The 20,842-nt window shown below is 36.9% G+C and overlaps 1 protein-coding gene across 2 annotated transcripts in view; it reads left to right on the top strand.

Annotated features, from left to right (window-relative positions):
• Positions 1–18,388, top strand: part of LOC126237220 (uncharacterized) — a 547,235-nt gene extending 528,847 nt beyond the window's left edge. Inside the window, exons 4-5 of one of the 2 annotated variants that reach the window (XM_049947108.1) lie at positions 15,624–15,818; positions 17,346–18,388. In XM_049947108.1, the coding sequence (XP_049803065.1) occupies positions 15,624–15,818; positions 17,346–17,564 (414 nt within the window). In that variant the 3' untranslated portion in view covers positions 17,565–18,388. The remainder of the gene's footprint in view (positions 1–15,623; positions 15,819–17,345) is intronic. The other variant, XM_049947107.1, reaches the window with a different exon arrangement.
• Positions 18,389–20,842: the final 2,454 nt, after the last annotated feature.

Genomic DNA, 20,842 nt, shown 5'->3' with positions numbered 1-20,842 from the left:
CTCTGCCTTTAATCGTGTACACCTTCCGGGTTACAGGACTGGAGTAGGTGGTGGTGGTGGGAGGGTGCATGGGACAGGTTTTACACCAGGGGCGGTTACAAGGATATGAGCCAGAGGGTAGGGAAGGTGGTTTGGGGATTTCATAGGGATGAACTAACAGGTTACGAAGGTTAGGTGGATGGCGGAAAGACACTCTTGGTGGAGTGGGGAGGATTTCATGAAGGATGGATCTCATTTCCGGGCAGGATTTGAGGAAGTCGTATCCCTGCTGGAGAGCTACATTCAGAGTCTGGTCCAGTCCCGGAAAGTATCCTGTCACAAGTGGGGCACTTTTGTGGTGGTTCTGTGGGAGGTTCTGGGTTTGAGGGGATGAGGAAGTGGCTCTGGTTATTTGCTTCTGTACCAGGTCGGGAGGGTAGTTACGGGATGCGAAAGCTGTTGTCAGGTTGTTGGTGTAATGGTTCAGGGATTCCGGACTGGAGCAGATTTGTTTGCCACGGAGACCTAGGCTGTAGGGAAGGGACTACCTTCTTCCCAAAATTCATAAACCCAACCATCCCGGCCGCCCCATTGTAGCTGGTTACCAAGCCCCCACAGAGTGTCTCTCTGCTACATAGATCAACACCTTCAACCCATTACATGCAGTCTCCCATCCTTCATCAAAGACACCAACCACTTTCTCGAACGCCTGGAATCCTTACCCAATCTGTTACCCCCGGAAACCATCCTTGTAACCATTGATGCCACTTCCTTATATACAAATATTCCGCACGTCCAGGGCCTCGCTGTGATGGAGCACTTCCTTTCACGCCGATCACCTGCCACCCTACCTAAAACCTCTTTCCTTATTACCTTAGCCAGCTTCATCCTGACCCACAACTTCTTCACTTTTGAAGGCCAGACATACCAACAATTAAAGGGAACAGCCATGGGTACCAGGATGGCCCCCCCTCGTACGCCAACCTATTCATGGGTCGCCTAGAGGAAGCCTTCTTGGTTACCCAGGCCTGCCAACCCAAAGTTTGGTACAGATTTATTGATGACATCTTCATGATCTGGACTCACAGTGAAGAAGAACTCCAGAATTTCCTCTCCAACCTCAACTGCTTTGGTTCCATCAGATTCACCTGGTCCTACTCCAAATCCCACGCCACTTTCCTTGACGTTGACCTCCATCTGTCCAATGGCCAGCTTCACACGTCCGTCCACATCAAACCCACCAACAAGCAACAGTACCTGCATTATGACAGCTGCCACCCATTCCACATCAAACGGTCCCTTCCCTACAGCCTAGGTCTCCGTGGCAAACGAATCTGCTCCAGTCCGGAATCCCTGAACCATTACACCAACAACCTGACAACAGCTTTCGCATCCCGTAACTACCCTCCCGACCTGGTACAGAAGCAAATAACCAGAGCCACTTCCTCATCCCCTCAGACCCAGAACCTCCCACAGAACCACCACAAAAGTGCCCCACTTGTGACAGGATACTTTCCGTAACTGGACCAGACTCTGAATGTGGCTCTCCAGCAGGGATACGACTTCCTCAAATCCTGCCCTGAAATGAGATCCATCCTTCATGAAATCCTCCCCACTCCACCAAGAGTGTCTTTCCGCCGTCCATCTAACCTTCGTAACCTGTTAGTTCATCCCTATGAAATCCCCAAACCACCTTCCCTACCCTCTGGCTCCTATCCTTTTAACCGCCCCCGGTGTAAAACCTGTCCCATGCACCCTCCCGCCACCACCACCTACTCCAGTCCTGTAACCCGGAAGGTGTACACGATCAAAGGCAGAGCCACGTGTGAAAGCACCCACGTGATTTACCAACTGACCTGCCTACACTGTGATGCATTCTATGTGGGAATGACCAGCAACAAACTGTCCATTCGCATGAATGGACACAGGCAGACAGTGTTTGTTGGTAATGAGGATCACCGTGTGGCTAAACATGCTTTGGTGCACGGCCAGCACATCTTGGCACAGTGTTACACCGTCCGGGTTATCTGGATACTTCCCACCAACACCAACCTATCGGAACTCCGGAGATGGGAACTTGCTCTTCAATATATCCTCTCTTCCCGTTACCCACCAGGCCTCAATCTCCGCTAATTTCAAGTTGCCGCCACTCATACCTGTCATTAAACAACATCTTTGCCTCTGCACTTCCGCCTCGACTGACATCTCTGCCCAAACTCTTTGTCTTTAAATACGTCTGCTTGTGTCTGTATATGTGTGGATGGATATGTGTGTGCGCGAGTGTATACCCGTCCTTTTTTCCCCCTAAGGTAAGTCTTTCCGCTCCCGGGACTGGAATGACTCCTTACCCTCTCCCTAAAACCCACATCCTTTCGTCTTTCCCTCTCCTTCCCTCTTTCCTGATGAGGCAACAGTTTGTTGTGGAAGCTTGAATTTTGTGTGTATGTTTGTGTTTGTGTGTCTGTCGACCTTCTAGCACTTTCATTTGGTAAGTCACAGCTTTGTTTTTAGATATATTTTTCCGACATGGAATGTTTCCCTCCGTTATGACTAGATAGATATAGACATATAGATATATAGATATTTAGTCCTGTCTGATGACATTATATGCAGTGTGTTTACTTGTAATATTACAAAAAAAAATCAATTTGTCAATAATTGTAATAGTGCATGCATTTTAAAATTACTTAGGTACACTTTAACTCGGGTGAATACAGACTAGATGTACAAAAACATATGATGCATACAATATATTCAAATGATTACAGCATGTACATACAGGTAATAATAATCTTCATATTTACAGATATATTCCTCTACACCATGAACTTCTTTTATCCCTAAATGCCGGCTGCTGTGGCCGAGTGGTTCTAGGCACTTCAGTCCAGAACCGCGCGACCGCTACGGTCACAGGTTCGAATCCTGCCTCGGGCATGGATGTGTGTGAAGTCCTTAGGTTAGTTAGGTTTAAGTATTTCTAAGTTCTAGGGACTGATGACCTCAGAAGTTAAGTCCCATAGTGCTCAGAGCCATTTGAACCATATCCCTAAATAATCCTTTAGAAATTACTGGAATGTCTTTTAACTCATATTATCCAGTAGACTCTTATGAAGACAGTTTGAGTTGTACACTTGAGTACTGATGACATTTTTCCAACAGCTCTCTGTCTGTGGGGTATAATGCTCAGCTGCCCTTTATTTCTTGTCACATGTATGAATAAGTGTCTTCTATAAAATATTGCCTTAAAATTGTTCTGTATATCTACAGGGATGGAAATGTTAATATTTTAGATTATGGAAGGCAGCTTTGCATGAGTGTGTTATTCAGGATGGTCCTAACTGCCATTCTTTTTGTATTATTTCTGCATATTCATGCATATTTCCTTTGGATAACAGGCAACATTCACTGTGCCAGGTGGCAGTTACTGTGAATGGGCATCAGTTGTGGAGAGAGCCCATGGTTGCAGTGGATGCCACCAGGGCAAAGAATTCTTAAATGGATTAAATGCTTTAAGCAAGTGGCATGAGGATCCAGCAGGTTCCTGGGATACATATGGTCATATTCATACTAGTCATTACAACCTGAAGATGTACCTGCTTTTTGCTACATTGTAGGTGGAGGGACAGCACTGTAGGGATGGAACATAATAATCCCTGCAGTACTTGTTTTGCACAAAAATAGATGATTTTACTATCCCAATAACTTACCATATTTGTTAATGAAATACACTGTGGGCAAACATAGAAAGGTGTGCAGCATTGCTGAGTAAGATACACAACAGCTGATTCCTGGTAAAGATAGTGCTCTAGTCATGGACTATATTTTCTTGTACTTCCATTGGTGTTATTCTAATAGAAGTGCTAACGCAACTCAAGAGATTATTTTCCATTACTTGGTTCTACACTGGGGGTTAGAATTATATATCAGCTTGGAACTTTAAGTAGTATAGTTCATCTGCTGTATTCAGAAACAGCCAAAATATAACCCAATAGACAAGAGTACACCTGATATTTGCAGGGACTATATTGTGGATTCCAGAAGATCATAATGTATACTTCAAATGTGGAATGATGTAGTTAGAAAAGATTTGCATTTCTCTAGCAAAACTGTATAGTGTAGTGTAAAAGATATCTGAAAATGAAATATCAAGGACTGTAATTACTTCAGAACTTTGTGGCAGTTAAACAGAATCAGGACTCAAAACTAGAACCCTGCCTTTCACAGGAAATGCTCTTACTGGCTGGGTTATTCAAGCACATTTCATGACCTGCCTTCATATCTTTAATCATGCCAGTACAGGTAGATAATTTCTCTGAGAATCTGAGAATTAAGCCTTTGTTGGGAAGATTCTGACACGTTGGTAAGAGCAATACCTCCAACAGTAAGATTCCAAGTTAATTGTTACTTGGTGTAAAACAGCTATCACTGAAAATGTCTGAAAATAATAAACATTGTAATCATTGCAAATAAAAAAATTTAAAATCATGTGTGATTAAACTGGGAAAAATGCCAGTATTGATCTCTGGGAGAGAAAAGCTCAAATGGTGAATGAATGCAAAAGTAAGAAAAACTTCGATAATATACTTATTTGATAGAAAGATGTAAGTGTACTGGGGTATTTACTATTTGCAGTAAGCATAACCTGTACACTGATCTAAGTTATTACTTTCTTTATTCCACCAATTAAACACATTTCTGACAACACCCAGTGCAACTAGCTGCCTTAACTGTGGCTAAAACTGCAATAACTTGGGAGGTGTTACCACCAAAGTATAAATAGCATAAGACAATCAGCATATTTCACAGTATTGTTTAAATAATAAATATTTGGTATTATAATTAAGGTATAATCTGACAGAGCACATGATGTGTTACTACAAAATGTGATTACAGGATTTATAAAATTAAAATTTGCCGGCTGGTTGGCTTATCAGTTCTAGGCACTTCAGTCTGGAACCACACGACCGCTATGGTCGCAGGTTCGAGTCCTGTCTCGATCATGGATGTGTGTGATGTCCTTAGGTTGGTTAGGTTTAAGTAGTTCTAAGCTCTAAGGGAATGGCTCAAAGCCATTAAAATTTAGGTAGCAAAACATTTTCAGGTCACTAATTAGACAACTGTGTGTCGTGAACCATTAGTACAGACAGATAAGTGAATTTACATTTTACACAGTAGTTTTTCCTGCTAACATTCTCCTTTGCTTTCTGACACAATATCGGCAAATTCATGTAGACACAAATTGTAGTAATTTGGTAAATATTTTTAAGCTGAATTAAAGCTGCGACAATGTTCTGAAAATCAGTTTTACATAGGATAATTTTAATTTGAAGTTTCATGGCATAGTTTTCAGTACAGTTAGTTTGACTGATGATACTTTGAAATTAGAGGACAACCACAATTTATAGTAAAGAGCAAAAAGTTTGTGAAGTTCTGATCAGTGTATCATGTTCTATACTAGAATATGCTAACAGAGTAATAGTTAATTACAAAATTTGCTTTCTTAGTTAACCAAGGAAAATTGCGCTAATTTCTTTTAATTAATATGTCTACCATATTTTACTTTTATTTAATGTTCCCCATAATCAGTTATGGTAACAGCCCCCTCCCCGCCCCCCTCCCCACCCCATTTCTCAAATTATGTATTTGTAAATTCCAGTTACTGGTTTCTTCTTTGCTTTTGATGTTACATGTTGCAGATGGTAATTAGAATCTCTCATTATGATTAAAAGTGCAGTTAATCACCACTGAATTATTTTTGCTTTATCCCACACATCTCTACTCGTACACAGTTTACAGTTTAATTCAGACATTGCTACATTCTCATATTGGCAAAATTATCTGTACACAACATTCACAATTTCTCTTGTCACAAATTCTTTCATTAAATTTTGTGAAATTACCATCAATCCATTCCACATGACTGCATGAGCATGACCTATTACATTCCATGATACGAAGCCCCAAAACATAGCTTAATCATCTTACAACACAATAATCCCTACAATACCACCACCACCATCATAATCCATATAACTATCTTTACCTGTGAACTATTGTAACAGCATAACAACTCACAAACAATGCCTAACATGACTTATGTCATAATACTTATACCATCTCACAATAAATCCATGATGATTCATAGCTCAACATAATTAAAATATGACGAAAGTAGCAAAACATTCACCTGACCGTCATAACACAACATTCTGAATCACATAACTAACATCGCATCTTTCATATCAGGACAAGAATACATAACTACTTCTCTAATTTCTTTCTTACGAAACTTTCATTAAACTTAAAGTCTGACTTCTCACTTTGGTGTATTTCTCTAATGGTCAACAAATGTCATAAAACGTACATTAGCTATTACATATGGCAAATATTTTCATTTATCCTACTGTTACCAATATAAAAATTATTTCTGTATCCTTCCAGCAGTCATTAAGTCTCATTGCAATAGCATGACAGTAGAAACCATAAAATTTACCCCACTACAGATCAATAATATTACCCACAAAAATAAAATTGACAGTCACAACACTTCAGAACACAATGAAAGAACTATTCAAGTGCAACTAAAATGTATGACTGAATCAACTGGTAACTCCACGTAACATTCAGTTACAGTGCAAATGATTCCTCTCTTCTGGTAATGAAAGAGAAATTAAGAGATCATAATTAAATGAATGATTTCAAAAGACATTACTTAAGCATCCATTCAGTTACATTCACAGAGCTTGTTCTAATTATTACAGTAACTCTGAACCAGTGCCTAGTCAGTGCATAGCAACAGTAAATACTTTCTCATAACACCACCTAATAATATACCCAGCAATAAAAAATTGAAAAATGCAGCTACATACAAACTTTAATTAGTGATAACTGGTATAAATGTTAATCACTGATCTCCTCTTCCCATTGCTTAACTCCAATAAAACAAAGCACTTATACAGCAAAAAATACTGAAAATATAGGTGTTTGCAAGAACAGCACAAAGTCTGTATCAGCATTGCAAATGTGAAACATTTTTAATTCCTGTAATTAATAATTATGCTTAATTATTACTGTACATTTATTTTCACAAATAGTGTGTTAATGACAGGTCAGTTATTTACCTGTCACCTCAATGAAACCTCATCTGTCATATCGATTATTACATGCTATCTGTAGCAGATCAGTAAGCAAGACAGTTCAGAAATATCAGAAAAATGGCACATCTGTTTATACTAGTAACAAATCTGTAAAACTGTCTGACAGTCTTTGAACATGCTAATCTTGAAAATTATTACGTGGATTTTTGCAGGGTTTTCACTGGTAATGACAGTCTAGCTAGCATATTTTATAGGCTATATTTTATCAAAATCAGGTTATGAAAAAGGTGTTCATACATATTATAAAAATGTATGTTATGTATATTCCACATCTCCAAAACAACTTGACTGATGTCAGCCAAACTTGGTACACATCACTTACATCCAGAAAGAATTTTTGTGGGGTAAGAATCACCTAACTAGCAAAGGGGTGGGTCTGGGAGCAAATATGCAGATTTTACTCATCCAGTATTTGAGAATTAGTGCACTCAGGCACTTGCAGCAAACTTTACACATAATTTCAAACCTTTATGAATTTTTTCTTACCAATACCCCAAATGACAAAAGCAAAAAAGTTTACTGCTTAAAACGTTTTTGCTGCTTCAGCAGTAAAACTGTGATACCAGGCACAACATCATGAATTCACATTAAATGCGTCTTTGCTAACAACTCTATTCCCAACACATTTGGCAGACAGATTTTACATTGGTGCTGAATGTACCTACAAAAGTATATAATTGTATGGCATGTAAGTTAGGAGATACGAAGGAAGGAAGGAAGAGGTGGGTGTGTGGGTGTGTGTAAACCAAAGTTCATTATCACAAAATTAATCTTAAAGTACTCAGTGTGTTTAAAATCATTGTTAATTAGGAGTATAGTGTTACAGAAGTCCTCACTGTCTTCCGTGTCACTGTATAGCATCAGTTCTGAGAAACATCCTTAGTGTTAAGTTACTTATGATGTTTCTTACTATTGAGTCCTGATACAACCACTTTGCAAAGATGAAGTACAATGTAACGTAGTTCTCTTGATACAATGTCATTGTATTACATTAAGCTGTAGAAACACCCTTAACTGCTTAAAGTAAATAAATTTACTAATTACCTTACAATGATATTCTATTTAATGATGTTGACAGCAGAATTAATTAGCTAATGACTTCAAATCAGAAAATAAGTAACAGTAAATACTGCAAGAGACTTACTGGCCATATAATACATAGTTACAGTTAATCAGTACCCACTACTCCTCAAGAAGACAATTAACTAGGCAGAGGTGATGTTGCCTCCATTGTTACTGGTAAATGCTTCCTTAATAATACAGCAATGTTGTTGTGGTCTTCAGTCCTGAGACTGGTTTGATGCAGCTCTCCATGCTACTCTATCCTGTGCAAGCTTCATCATCTCCCATTACCTACTGCAGCCTACATCCTTCTGAATCTGCTTAGTGTATTCATCTCTTGGTCTCCCTCTACGATTTTTACCCTCCACACTGCCCTCCAATACTAAATTGGTGATCCCTTGATGCCTCAGAACATGTCCTACCAACCGATCCCTTCTTCTGGTCAAGTTGTGCCACAAACTTCTCTTCTCCCCAATCCTATTCAATACTTCCTCATTAGTTATGTGATCTGCCCATCTAATCTTCAGCATTCTTCTGTAGCACCACATTTCGAAAGCTTCTATTCTCTTCTTGTCCAAACTATTTATCATCCATGTTTCACTTCCATACATGGCTACACTCCATACACATACTTTCAGAAATGACTTCCTGACACTTAAATCTATACTTGATGTTAACAAATTTCTCTTCTTCAGAAAAGATTTCCTTGCCATTGCCAGTCTACATTTTATATCCTCTCTACTTCGACCATCATCAGTTATTTTGCTCCCCAAATAGCAAAACTCCTCTACTACTTTAAGTGTCTCATTTCCTAATCTAATTCCCTCAGCATCACCCGACTTAATTCGACTACATTCCATTATCCTCATTTTGCTTTTTTTGATGTTCATCTTATATCCTCCCTTCGACTCCATCCATTCCGTTCAACTGCTCTTCCAAGTCCTTTGCTGTCTCTGACAGAATTACAATGTCATCGGCGAACTCCAAAGTTTTTATTTCTTCTCCATGGATTTTAATACCTACTCCGAACTTTTCTTTTGTTTCCTTTATTGCTTGCTCAATATACAGATTGAATAACATTGGGGAGATGCTACAACCCTGTCTCACTCTCTTCCCAACCACTGCTTCCCTTTCATGCCCCTCGACTGTTTTAACTGCCATCTGGTTTCTGTACAAATTGTAAATAGCCTTTCGCTCCCTGTATTTTATCCCTGCCACATTCAGAATTTGAAAGAGAGTATTCCAATCAACATTGTCAAAATCTTTCTCTAAGTCTACAAATGCTAGAAACGTAGGTTTGCCTTTCCTTAATCTTTCTCCTAAGATAAGTCGTAAGGTCAGTATTGCCTCACATGTTCCAACATTTCTACGGAATCCAAACTGATCTTCCCGGAGGTCGGCTTCTATCAGTTTTTCCACCGACCTCGGGGAAGATCAGTTTGGATTCCATAGAAATGTTGGAGCACATGAGGCAATACTGATCCTACGACTTATCTTAGAAGAAAGATTAAGGAAAGGCAAACCTACATAGCAATGGTAAAATCCTTTATCAACTATGAGCTCATATTGGAACAAACTATGGTAACTACTATATTTCTTACAATTATCAAGCAACAAGTAACTGCAAAGTAGACTTAAAGTACTTAAGTTTCAGACTTCACCTAAATAGTAACTATCATGCAGTTTTCAGTTCATTATCCTTCTTAAAATATTCGATTTAGTGTCATCAATCATTAGCACTGCAAACTAGAAACCATTTCACTAAATGATGATTTTTATGAACAAGGTATAATCATTAACACATCTGCAATCTAATTTTTGTTGATAATTGACTCATAGTAAGATTAACCATATAACAGATCTACAGATGTGTAGTTCAAATGTCCACATATCAAATTCATCTACCTAGCAGCATAACACACAACTCTCTCAACATGTCTTTTCTCATAGCTGAGTGTCAGTAATTCATTCCATTAAAACATTGACAAAATTTCCTGTATAAGCTTTTACATATCGTAATTAGTAATTTCCCATAATAACAGCTGAATCAATATACTGCATAATATTTCCTAGCATTAATTTAGTTTATGCTGTAATTATGGATTAATTAGTGCACCTAATCACATCTCTCAGTATATACCATAAAAATAGCATAAACATTTTGCAACAAAAAATATATAGAAATATGAGGGTGGTTTGCTAAGTCTGGTAAAAATGCAAGAAGAACGTGTTTCATAAACAACTTGCCTGACTACTTGACATAGTCTCCTTTGAGGGCTATACACTTAGTCCAGCAATCCTAAAGGTTTTTCAGCCCATTGGAAAAATTCTGCAAAACACTCACTGACTGCAACTATAATTTCCTTATTTGATGGAAAATTTCTTCCCAGAAAGCCAAAGTTTCAAGTTAAGGAACAGGAAGAAGTCATTTGAGGCTAAGACTGTCCATTGAATAGGGTGAACAAGAAACCAATTCAAAACCCATTTTATACACTTTCGTGATATTTACTACTTATGTGTGGATTGGTGAATTATCCTGCTGAAAGAGCACATTCTTGCCTGCCAGCTTTTTCTTTCAGCCAATGCATGTTTTAAATGATACATCAATGAAACATAATAGGGTCCAGTTAAGGTTCTTTCTTTTTACAGCTGATCTACGAGGATTATTCTTTGGGAATCCCACAAGACAGTGGCCATCCCCTTACTAGCTGACAAGATGGTCTTTGTCTTCTTTGGTGCACTTTACTAATCTTTGTCTTTTGTTTTGACTGCCATTTGTCTCTAGTGTGTGCAGTTGATCCACATTTCGTCAAGTAACAAATTGGTGCAAAAATTCTTGTGAATGGTGATTAAACATGGCCAGACGTGGTGTTGAAATGTTGTGCTGGATGCAATTTTGGTCAATTGTGAACAATTGTGGCACCTATTTTGTACACAGCTTATTTATAGCAAATTCGTGGTGCAGTATGTCATGCACTCAGTAAGGTGACTGCAATCTCATGAATTTTTATTTGGCAGTCCTACATTACCATATCATGGATTTTATCAATGGTTTCCTTTGTGGTAATCTCAATTAGATGGCTGGGCCTCATCTTTGGTGCTTGTCTGATACTGGTTAATTTCATCAATCCAAAAGTAAATGGCCTTCAATCGGCACACAGTTCGAGAGAATGTCATCCAATTATATTTTGATTTGTGTGGCAGTCCAACCCTGCAGATGAAAATGTTTAATAACAGCACAGAACTTGGTTTTCTCCATGTTAAATTGTAGCGACACTGGCCAGTTCAGATGAATGTTAACGGTGAACTGTGCACTGTACATTGGTGATCTAAGTCTGCCTGGATGTTTGCTGTTTTCAGTAAATATAACGCGTACACTTTTTTATGTTATTAGTCTTCATTTATTCCACCAGTTAAACACATTTCTAACAGCTAATAGACTGCCTGCCTTAACTATGGCTAAAACTGCACTAACTTTGCATAAAAGGGAAGAATCTGACAGTTTGAACACAGGATGTGTTGCTACAGGTTTTAATAAGCAAAATTTATGTAGCAGAACATTTTTGGATTGCAAGGTAGGGAACTATGTATCATGAACAATTAGTCCAGGTAAAATCAATTTACATTTTACATAGTAGTTTTTCCTGCTAACATTCTGCCTTACTCTTTGACCAATATTGGCAAAATCATATAGACAATTTTTTTAAGCATTTTTAATACAAACTGAAGGTGCCACAGTATGTTCTGGAAAGTAGTTTTACACGGAACAATGTTAATTTGAAGTTTAATGGCATAGTGTACAATACAATTGCAGTGTGATGGATAATACATTGAAATTAGAGAATGACCACCGTTTATAGTTCAGTGCAAAAGTGTATGCAGCTCTGATCAATGTCTCACATGCTATATTATAGCTAAACAATCAGATTTATTCTTTCTTTCTTTCAAGAAATGTTTCCAGATTGTGGGAACACAAAACAACAAAGCAACACAGAACAGTAAAACTGAAGTATTATTTCAGTAGGTATACATTTAAGGTTTATCCACAAAAGACTTTGCACTACTTTCAGTAGCTGCACTGTCTGATTTCAAGTCTCTTGTATATCAAATGTTCTAAAAATTCTGCTGGTGAATACAAGCAACGATCTAATAACAATGTCCTCTGTTTTGTATAAAAAAGGGTGAACAAGGATGTGAATTTCACCTGATGTGGAAGACTATTGGAAATTTGTATATCACTGTTTATTGTGCAAGTTTTGTAAGCTGATGTCCTTATTGAATCAACATGAAGCTTTTGCTTTTGTCTTGTATCATAATCATGGACACCGAGCGAGGTGGCGCAGTGATTAGACACTGGACTCGCATTCGGGAGGACGACGGTTCAATCCCGCGTCCGGCCATCCTGATATAGGTTTTCCGTGATTTCCCTAAATCGCTCCAGGCAAATGCCGGGATGGTTCCTTTCAAAGGGCACGGCCGACTTCCTTCCCTAATCCGATGAGACCGATGACCTCACAGTCTGGTCTCCTTCCCCAAAAACAACCAACCAACCAACCAACCAACCATAATCATGGGTATTAAAATTTCCATTTATGTCTCTTAAGTTCTTTCTAACATACAGATTTCTAGTGTGTACATACAGGGAAGAGGGAAGGTCAATGACTTTTGAAAGAGGGGTTTTGTAAAAATCTGCCTATCGAAAATGTTGCATTGCTCTTGCAGTTCTTTTCTGGGTTAGGGAAATGAGTTAACTAGGTGGTATATTACCCCAGAATATAATTCCATACAGTAGGATGTTATGAAATTGAGCAAAGTAGGCAATTCAGACAGTGCTGAAACTTTCTGTAACAGGGAGCAACCATAGACTATAACATTTTATTTAGTGTTCCATTTGCTTATATTTGTATGCCATTTGAAGTTATTTTGAAGGTTTGGGACTAAAAACTTTGTTTCCAGAGAAGATGAAATTTTGTTAGAGTTTAACACTAATGTTGCATCATCTTTTACAGATAAATTTAGGTGTGTGTGTGTGTGTGTGTGTGTGTGTGTGTGTGTGTGTGTGTGTGTGTGTTTAGTGAATTCCCTTCAAACCATATATTTAGCTGTGTTGTGGTTTTATTTACAGCTGATTGTAATAAGGATACTTGAAATGAATCTGGGGAAGTAGTGGGTGGATTATTTTCTATTACAGTGTTTCCCAAGCACATTCATCATGTGAACTGATTAGTTTTAAACTGATGTACAAAATTTTCCATTTGTGCTTATCTCTGTCTAGCCATTTAATAGTTAAGAAAGCAAATCAGTTTCTGAAATTAGCAGTTGATTCCAAGAAGAAAATGATGGTCTGTAAATGTCAGTTGATGGTAATATTCTGTTAAGTTTTAAGTTACGCCGTTTTATTTCCATTTGTTCTGTGGGGTCAACATTGTTCTGGGAGTTGCTGGCTGAGAGCCGTTCCTCATTCTGCCATTCCACCAAGGTTTGAACCTGTGTAATCTTATCTGCCTGCATATATAATAAGTCTGTGTTCAGGTGTGAGAAAGTTTTCTAAATGTTTTTGTAGTGTCAATCAGTGATTGTACATGAGTACCAGTGTGGTATTTATCTAGTTGGATGTGAGAAATTGCCTGAAAACCAGATCATGGCAGGCTGGATGGCTCACTCACAGCTCTTGTCATCAATCTGTTAGGCAGATTGATCTTGGTAGGCTCACTTCCTCATACCCTTTAAGTGGTATTTTAATGTGCTTGGCTGTACAGGCGAGTATGTTATGTATGTCAACATCTGAATAAATTCAATTTATGCATGTCATTGGCAATGTGAATAGTGCAACATTGACACTGGCACTATAGATACGTCGAAAAATGAGGTGATTGTCTATAGCAAAGCATGAAGTGAATTTATTCAGTTGGACTCATTATTAATCCAATAAAATTTTTTGTAACTTATTAGGCAGCCATGTAGCCAGATATTTAATAGTGAAACACAGTTACGAATGCCAATCTATATTTTTGACGTAGTTCCAAATCTGAAATAAGTTAATGTATTTTGTAAGTGTAATACAAGATGTACACCAACTTCAAATAAAACTTCATAGTATTTACCACCTCCCCCACAATGTAATTAATCACTTGGAAGAAAATTACTTTCTGTTCAGATCCATTACTGTTGATCAAACATGGGTGAATTGATAAGTACTAATTACTTGAGACAAATTTTTAAATAAAGGTTAAAAAGTCTTGTTCTGAATTGTAACTCATTGTATTTCATTCATGCAGATTTGAACATTTCAGTAAGTTGTACATCTATATTGTAAACCAGCCTGTGTACGTTTGACAATTTGTGTATTCGAAGTATGTGACAGAAGTAATAGGTAAATTAAAGATCAGTTTTTAATGTTTATATGTAGCAAATTACTGGTGCAAGACCAGTATTAAATTCAAAAATCATTTCCTTGAATAGTGGAAACATGTTTCATGTGTGAAAATAGTCCAAAATTATATTTATCATACAGTGTGAATATTAATTTTATATTTTAAATGTAATTTGTGCAGTGTTCACAGCAGAGAGAAACAAACTGAAAGAATGATTTTCTTCTACACAACTCCATTGTAATCCTGATAAAACATAGGAGCTAATTCTGAGGTTAACTAAAGCTGTAGAAAGTAAACCAGAAAAATTATGAGGCTTTCACATGGATTACAAATTAAACTGGGAGGAACATACTAGCCATGTCTGCAAAAGAATAGCATAATGTGCTATATCGTGGGGAAATGGACAGATGCAGTCAGCTGAGTATCTGAATGTGGCTTGTTTTGACCTATTTTAGTCGCACATCTCCTGCAGCATACAGTACTGGTAAATGGACATTCCAGTCACGTCAGTGAAGTTATGAAAATCTGAAGCCCAATAATCAGAACAAGCAGCAATATACAACCCAAGAAACAATTCTGACCCTTCTGTATTAGGTTCGAGGTACTGGACATTGTAAACCTATACATCTGTACAGCATTGCTTTGTTGAAAAAGAACTTAAATGAATTGGACACCAAGAGAATATACACCTTCACAACACTAGATGCAAACTGGACTTAACATATACTGAGACACAGATTGATGTACAGCAAATTTGCATAGCATAGCATATGTAAAACTTTAGTATGCTTCCAGCATCTTCTCATGGTTTCCTTGTATTATTTTCAGAGTTAAGATTTATGACTGCTCACTGAAACATCCATTTTACATTATGGTAGAACTATTTGAAATAAACATTTTCAGCATTATGGTAGTTTATTATAATGTTTCTAAAAAGTGGAAGTAAAAAGTAATTCCATTTAAAAAATATTAATTATATATTTAATGACTGAACTTTTCTCTGTAAATGATTAGTGGCGAATGAAGAATTCAATACTTCCCTGTATTTCAGTTGTTGTTACGCTGGATTTGGTTCCCAGCACCACCACCAAATTTGCCGTGGAGGGATCCAGTACTCAAAGAAAATGAGAAGGCAGCACTAACTGCTCACTATTATTTGAGAGGGCCTCCACCAGATCCTTCTAATATTCAGTGCATAGAGGGTAGATGGAAGAAGGATCCATACTGGAGATGGATCCCATCAAATGTGAGTTGTAAAAGTGTTTTTCTACAAGTTTTTGTTTGCCTTGAATAATTGTGGTAATCATACTCACCTCATGGACCAAGGTGAAAATGTGGCTGGTTGTGAAGAACAGTTTTTGGGTCAAAAATGGACTGTATACTCTTCTAGTCATGTTTCTTTTCTGCTCTCAATAGTAGAAGCTATGCATCCACTAGAGTAATGATTCTCGAAGATTGGAAAGTTACACATTTACAGCAACTACAGCCTCTTCATTCTCAACAACATAATTGATTGCTACACAATGGTCTGCATGTGGAAATTAGAAGTCTGGGAAATGCCAAATCTGTAGGAAAGTTTGCATGTTACAATAATTCACTCTTCAAATCCTGATTCCTCATTACCATATGTCTATGTTCTGGAAGAGGACTATTTCCTTTTTCCTCCAAAGCTCCTTAAAAGTTTCTTTCACTCAGTTGGCTTGCATATTATCTGCCAGTTAATGTTTTAGCCTTTCAAATCAATTGCTATGAAGAATCCTTTTGAATATCAGAAAACATTGGTAATAATTTTTCTGACAAAAGAAATAACTTGACTTCTTGTACCTGGTATGAAATGAAATGTTGCACTAAAGCCTCAATCACAGTAAGAAATTGGTGCCCAACATCAGCTGGTTTCTTTTTAAAATAATTCAGATGTCCCTAAAAATTAGTTCCCACACTTTAGTCCACATTCAACAAATACAGTGTACATCATTTACAAAGTTATCTCACAACTGATTCTTCAGCTAAAATGTAGAATAAACATTTGTTGGCATACTGTCTTGGCTATTTCACATACCTTTCAGTTTTTGTCTAATATATTGTGCATTTTCTTCTTTGGTTGCCCTTTGACTGTGAAAGCAATCCATTAAATGCCATGAAAATAATGGGCAGGAAGTTCTGATTGAAAATTAAGAGTTAAATAAAGGAGATGACTCACCGAAAGGCAGACATGCTGCATAATTGATAGGCACACAAACAAAAGGTATGGAACTTGGCTAGCTTTTGGAATGCACTTCCTTTTTCTAGCTGTAGGAAAAACACACACATGCACTCACCTGTCTGTTTACTGAGACACAGCACTTCTGCATTTTGGTGAATCCTCTCCTTTATTCCTAAATAACTTGTAAATGCCTTGAAAATTCAGTTGCTTGCTTTAAAGAAATGTTATTTGATGTAGAAATTGGTTTACTGATTTTATAATCTTTGGGCAAAAGGCCAAAACATACAAAACAGTATGATAGTGTGCCACATTAACAGAAAATAGTGAGAACTTTGTATGAAGAAAAATGTAACCCTATTTTTAATATTTCAACCAGGAAGGGATTTCCATTTGGGGTTAATGCACAGCAATAGAAAATTGCTTTCGTAAAAATCGGTTTTTAATAGGTTTCTTAAGTTTGTTCTCTGAATTTTCTGTCTTCTTAGTTTCACTACTATCTGATACTGATGCTGCTTCTCTCTCTCTCACTTAACTCACTTTACTTACTTACCTAAGTATTTTCTGTTGCAGGGGGACGTGAGTGAAGGTGGACATTGGTATGAGTTGCCAACACCACCAGAGCCAGCTCAGGGAGCTTGGTATCTTGTCTGGCCTGCAGAGTTACCAATGAGTAGCTCCCCTTTTATTCCTGGTCATGGAACATGGCTAACAGGCACATACTATGCTAAGAACAATTTGATGCCTACAATGCTATTACCTCAAAAGAACTTACCACTCATGTACATGTAACTGAAACTTTCCAAGACGATGCATTTTGAAATTAACATTGCCATTGTGCAATGTCCAGTTCAAAAGATTTGTACAAAACGTAGTTACCTGTGTTTCACAGTGTGCTTTTCAGAGAAAGCTTCATTCTTCGTTGTTTGGAGAATTTTATGAGCTACTGCTAAGGTTTTGTCCCTGTGTTTACCATTTAACACCACTAGTAAATGGAAGTTATGTAATTGGGCAATGTATCATTTATAGCTGTGAGTTTCAATCATTGAATAAGCAGCAGGCATTTGGAATGGGCATGGGAGTTTCTATATTGTATATTGTAGTAATATTTTCTTCTGATCACTGAGCTAAAAACACTCCACAGAAATTGTGTGTTTGCTATGTGTTTAAAGTAAAGGCATTGATGTACATGAGTGACACTGTTTAAGCACAAGAATCCAGGTAAAGCAGATTTATGCTGGCAGTTTTCTGTTACCTCTTGTTAAGTGTTTACAGTTAACATATTTAAAAATAAATTGCCTTTATACACCAAAAATTTGTCATGTGTAGAAAATCTTAACAAAGTGGAGTTGTATATTTCTCCTGAATCCTTAGAAAGAAAATAACAATGTTGTCTGACAAATGGTTGTCCTGTTATGGAATGCAACAAACTCAAATATTGCCTTGTGGTTAATAAAAAAGTTGGACCATTGCTTTTTACCCATCAGTACTGCTAGCTGATTAAATTTACAAAAAAAAAATATCTTTGACTTGAATTAATCTGATTTCAAATGACTGCCTCATTGTTGTGGGAAGTAAATAGTATTGCAAAACTAATGTTGTAAACCTGTCCTCTCTCTCTCTCTCTCTCTCTCTCTCTCTCTCTCTCTCTCTCTCTCTCTCTCTCTCTTCCCCCCCCCCCCCCCCAGGTAAACCTATATTGTTCAGTCAGTTCTCTGTTTCTTCTTCTTCTTCTCTCTTTTTTTTAAGTAAAGCTATGTTGTTCAGTCAGTTCTTTGTCAAAGCATTCACAATGAGATACTGGTTGGTTAGTTGATTGGGAAACTTGATGTTTAACTTAAAGTAAGGTTAAAGATGGGTGTTGTGATTCAACATGCTTAGTCCACTGCTCTCAGATTTTATTTATAGAGTCCATTGCAAAATTAGTTGATGTAATTAAGATTATTATGAAAACTTGAAAATTGTTTACAAATGAAGGTATGAATGTGAAACTCCAGTGACCCTGACTAGATTACTGTGTGTTGGTTTTCAGTATTGTTAGTGTTACTGTATATTAGTACATATTTTATGAAATGTGTAGATTCATGTAGTGATAGAATTTCATCCTTGCTATGCAATCAAAGCTATTGTTAAAATTCATACTTCATTTTGTTAATGGGAAACATACAGTTACAAAAAATTCAGGAAGAGGAATGAAATTGGTATACTTTCATAAGTATCAGCCTGCAAAAAGCAAAAAGTGCTGCATGTTAACTGAACATAACATAAAAGTACAATCCACTGTAACTAGCAAGTTCATACAAGCAGGAAATCGTGCAACTTGACAGAAATAATATAGTAAATAATGTTAAGCTTATGGAGCTGTCATATAAAATTATGATGTTTCAAAAACTTAAATTTTGTGTTTCACTGAGTAAATGAGCCAGCAAACAGTGTATAAACTTTAAACAGATTTAAGGCTGTACTATGGAATTGTTTTAAATTTCAAAACTGTTCCAGAAAACCTTTTCTCCAAGACAACACATTCCAGATTTTCAACACTAACATTAGTAAGTGGAATACCATATGTAGAAACAAAATATTAAACTAGGGAAATACTTTTGTCAATTCTGTAGACAGTAAATGTCACAAAATATAATAGGTGTTCCCAATATAGTATGCTGTACTGTGATTATAGTGGTAGAGGTGTGTGTGTGTGTGTGTGTGTGTGTGTGTGTGTGTGTGTGTGTGTGTGTGTGTGTGTGTTGTAAAAAAAAAATAATGTAAATAATGTACTATTTTGGCATTGTAAATTTTGTGATGAAAAATCTGTAAATAGTTTGTGATATGTTTTTACAGAATAGTAAGTGTATAGTAAATGTAAGATGCATAAATTATTTATGGTGGCATGTTTTGTGCAATTCCTGAAATGTGAATCATAATGTCCTTTTAAATTTAATGTTTGACGAGACAAGTAAGACTGAAAGAAGTTGTCAAAGTTGATATAATCACTATGTATTGAAAACTGATAGTTATAAATTTGAATAAAGGCACTGAATGTTAATATGACAAGTATTTCAAAGTCATTCTCAGAGTCTGTGGATTAATTCTGACAATGTTCAGAGATTACAGCCTTATTACATTAATTAATCTGCTCAACATCTCAATTTGTGACTACAAGTAAATCTCTAACAGCCCCATTCTCCTTCTGCCTGACTTCCTCTGCCTCCATTTGTGAATGGTAATAGGGAAAACAATGCTCAATAAACTTCTGTTTGAGCTTGGATTTTGTCATGTTGCATTTCTCCTTTAGTAATTTATGGTCTCAAATTTTGACGAAGTCTGAAGCATAATGCTCCTCTTGCTGTATAGGATACTGAACCTGCTTCAGCATCTCGATGATGCTGTCACATTGATTACATGAAGCCACAAAATGTTGAAATAATCTGTTATATACATTTAAGTCTTAATATCTGGTATGTTTTAATTTGTTGTTTCTTTAGTTTTGTTCTGTATGGCAGTCAAAATTGTGCATACCTCTAAAGCCTAGTACAGTATTTTGCACTCAAATAAGACTGCAGGCTATGGATTTCAGATTCATTGCAAGATGCAGCACACAATGCTATTGTGTAGCTGCTATTACATACTACTGCATTCACTCACTCACATGCTCATCAGTTCCATAGACACTGACAGAAGACAACTTTAAAGCATATGGAGTGAATTGAGGTACACGTGAACAAAAGATAAGCAAAATAGAAACTTAATCTTTGTACTGCATTTAAAAAAAATAAGTATTCTGCTTAATACTGCTTGTGTCAATGTTTGTTAAATTTAACCCAGTAAATTAGAAGAAAAGCTTCTTTTTTTTTAAAAAAAAAGAGCTGCTACATTCTTTGTCACTAATGGTATCTTAATATTTACCCGACTGCAATGGTATGTCTCAATAAAAAAGCCACCATCTGTAAACAGGATAGTACTACTAGTCATTCAGCTTTACAATGAACACTGCTACTCATCTTCAGCTAACAGAACTTTTCTGTCCTTGAAAGTAGCTCCTCAAATTTTAAAAATAGTATTCTCAATATTGT

Source organism: Schistocerca nitens, chromosome 2, assembly GCF_023898315.1.
Source record: "Schistocerca nitens isolate TAMUIC-IGC-003100 chromosome 2, iqSchNite1.1, whole genome shotgun sequence".
Lineage (NCBI taxonomy): Eukaryota > Metazoa > Arthropoda > Insecta > Orthoptera > Acrididae > Schistocerca > Schistocerca nitens.
This window is presented reverse-complemented; position numbering and strand designations above follow the sequence as displayed.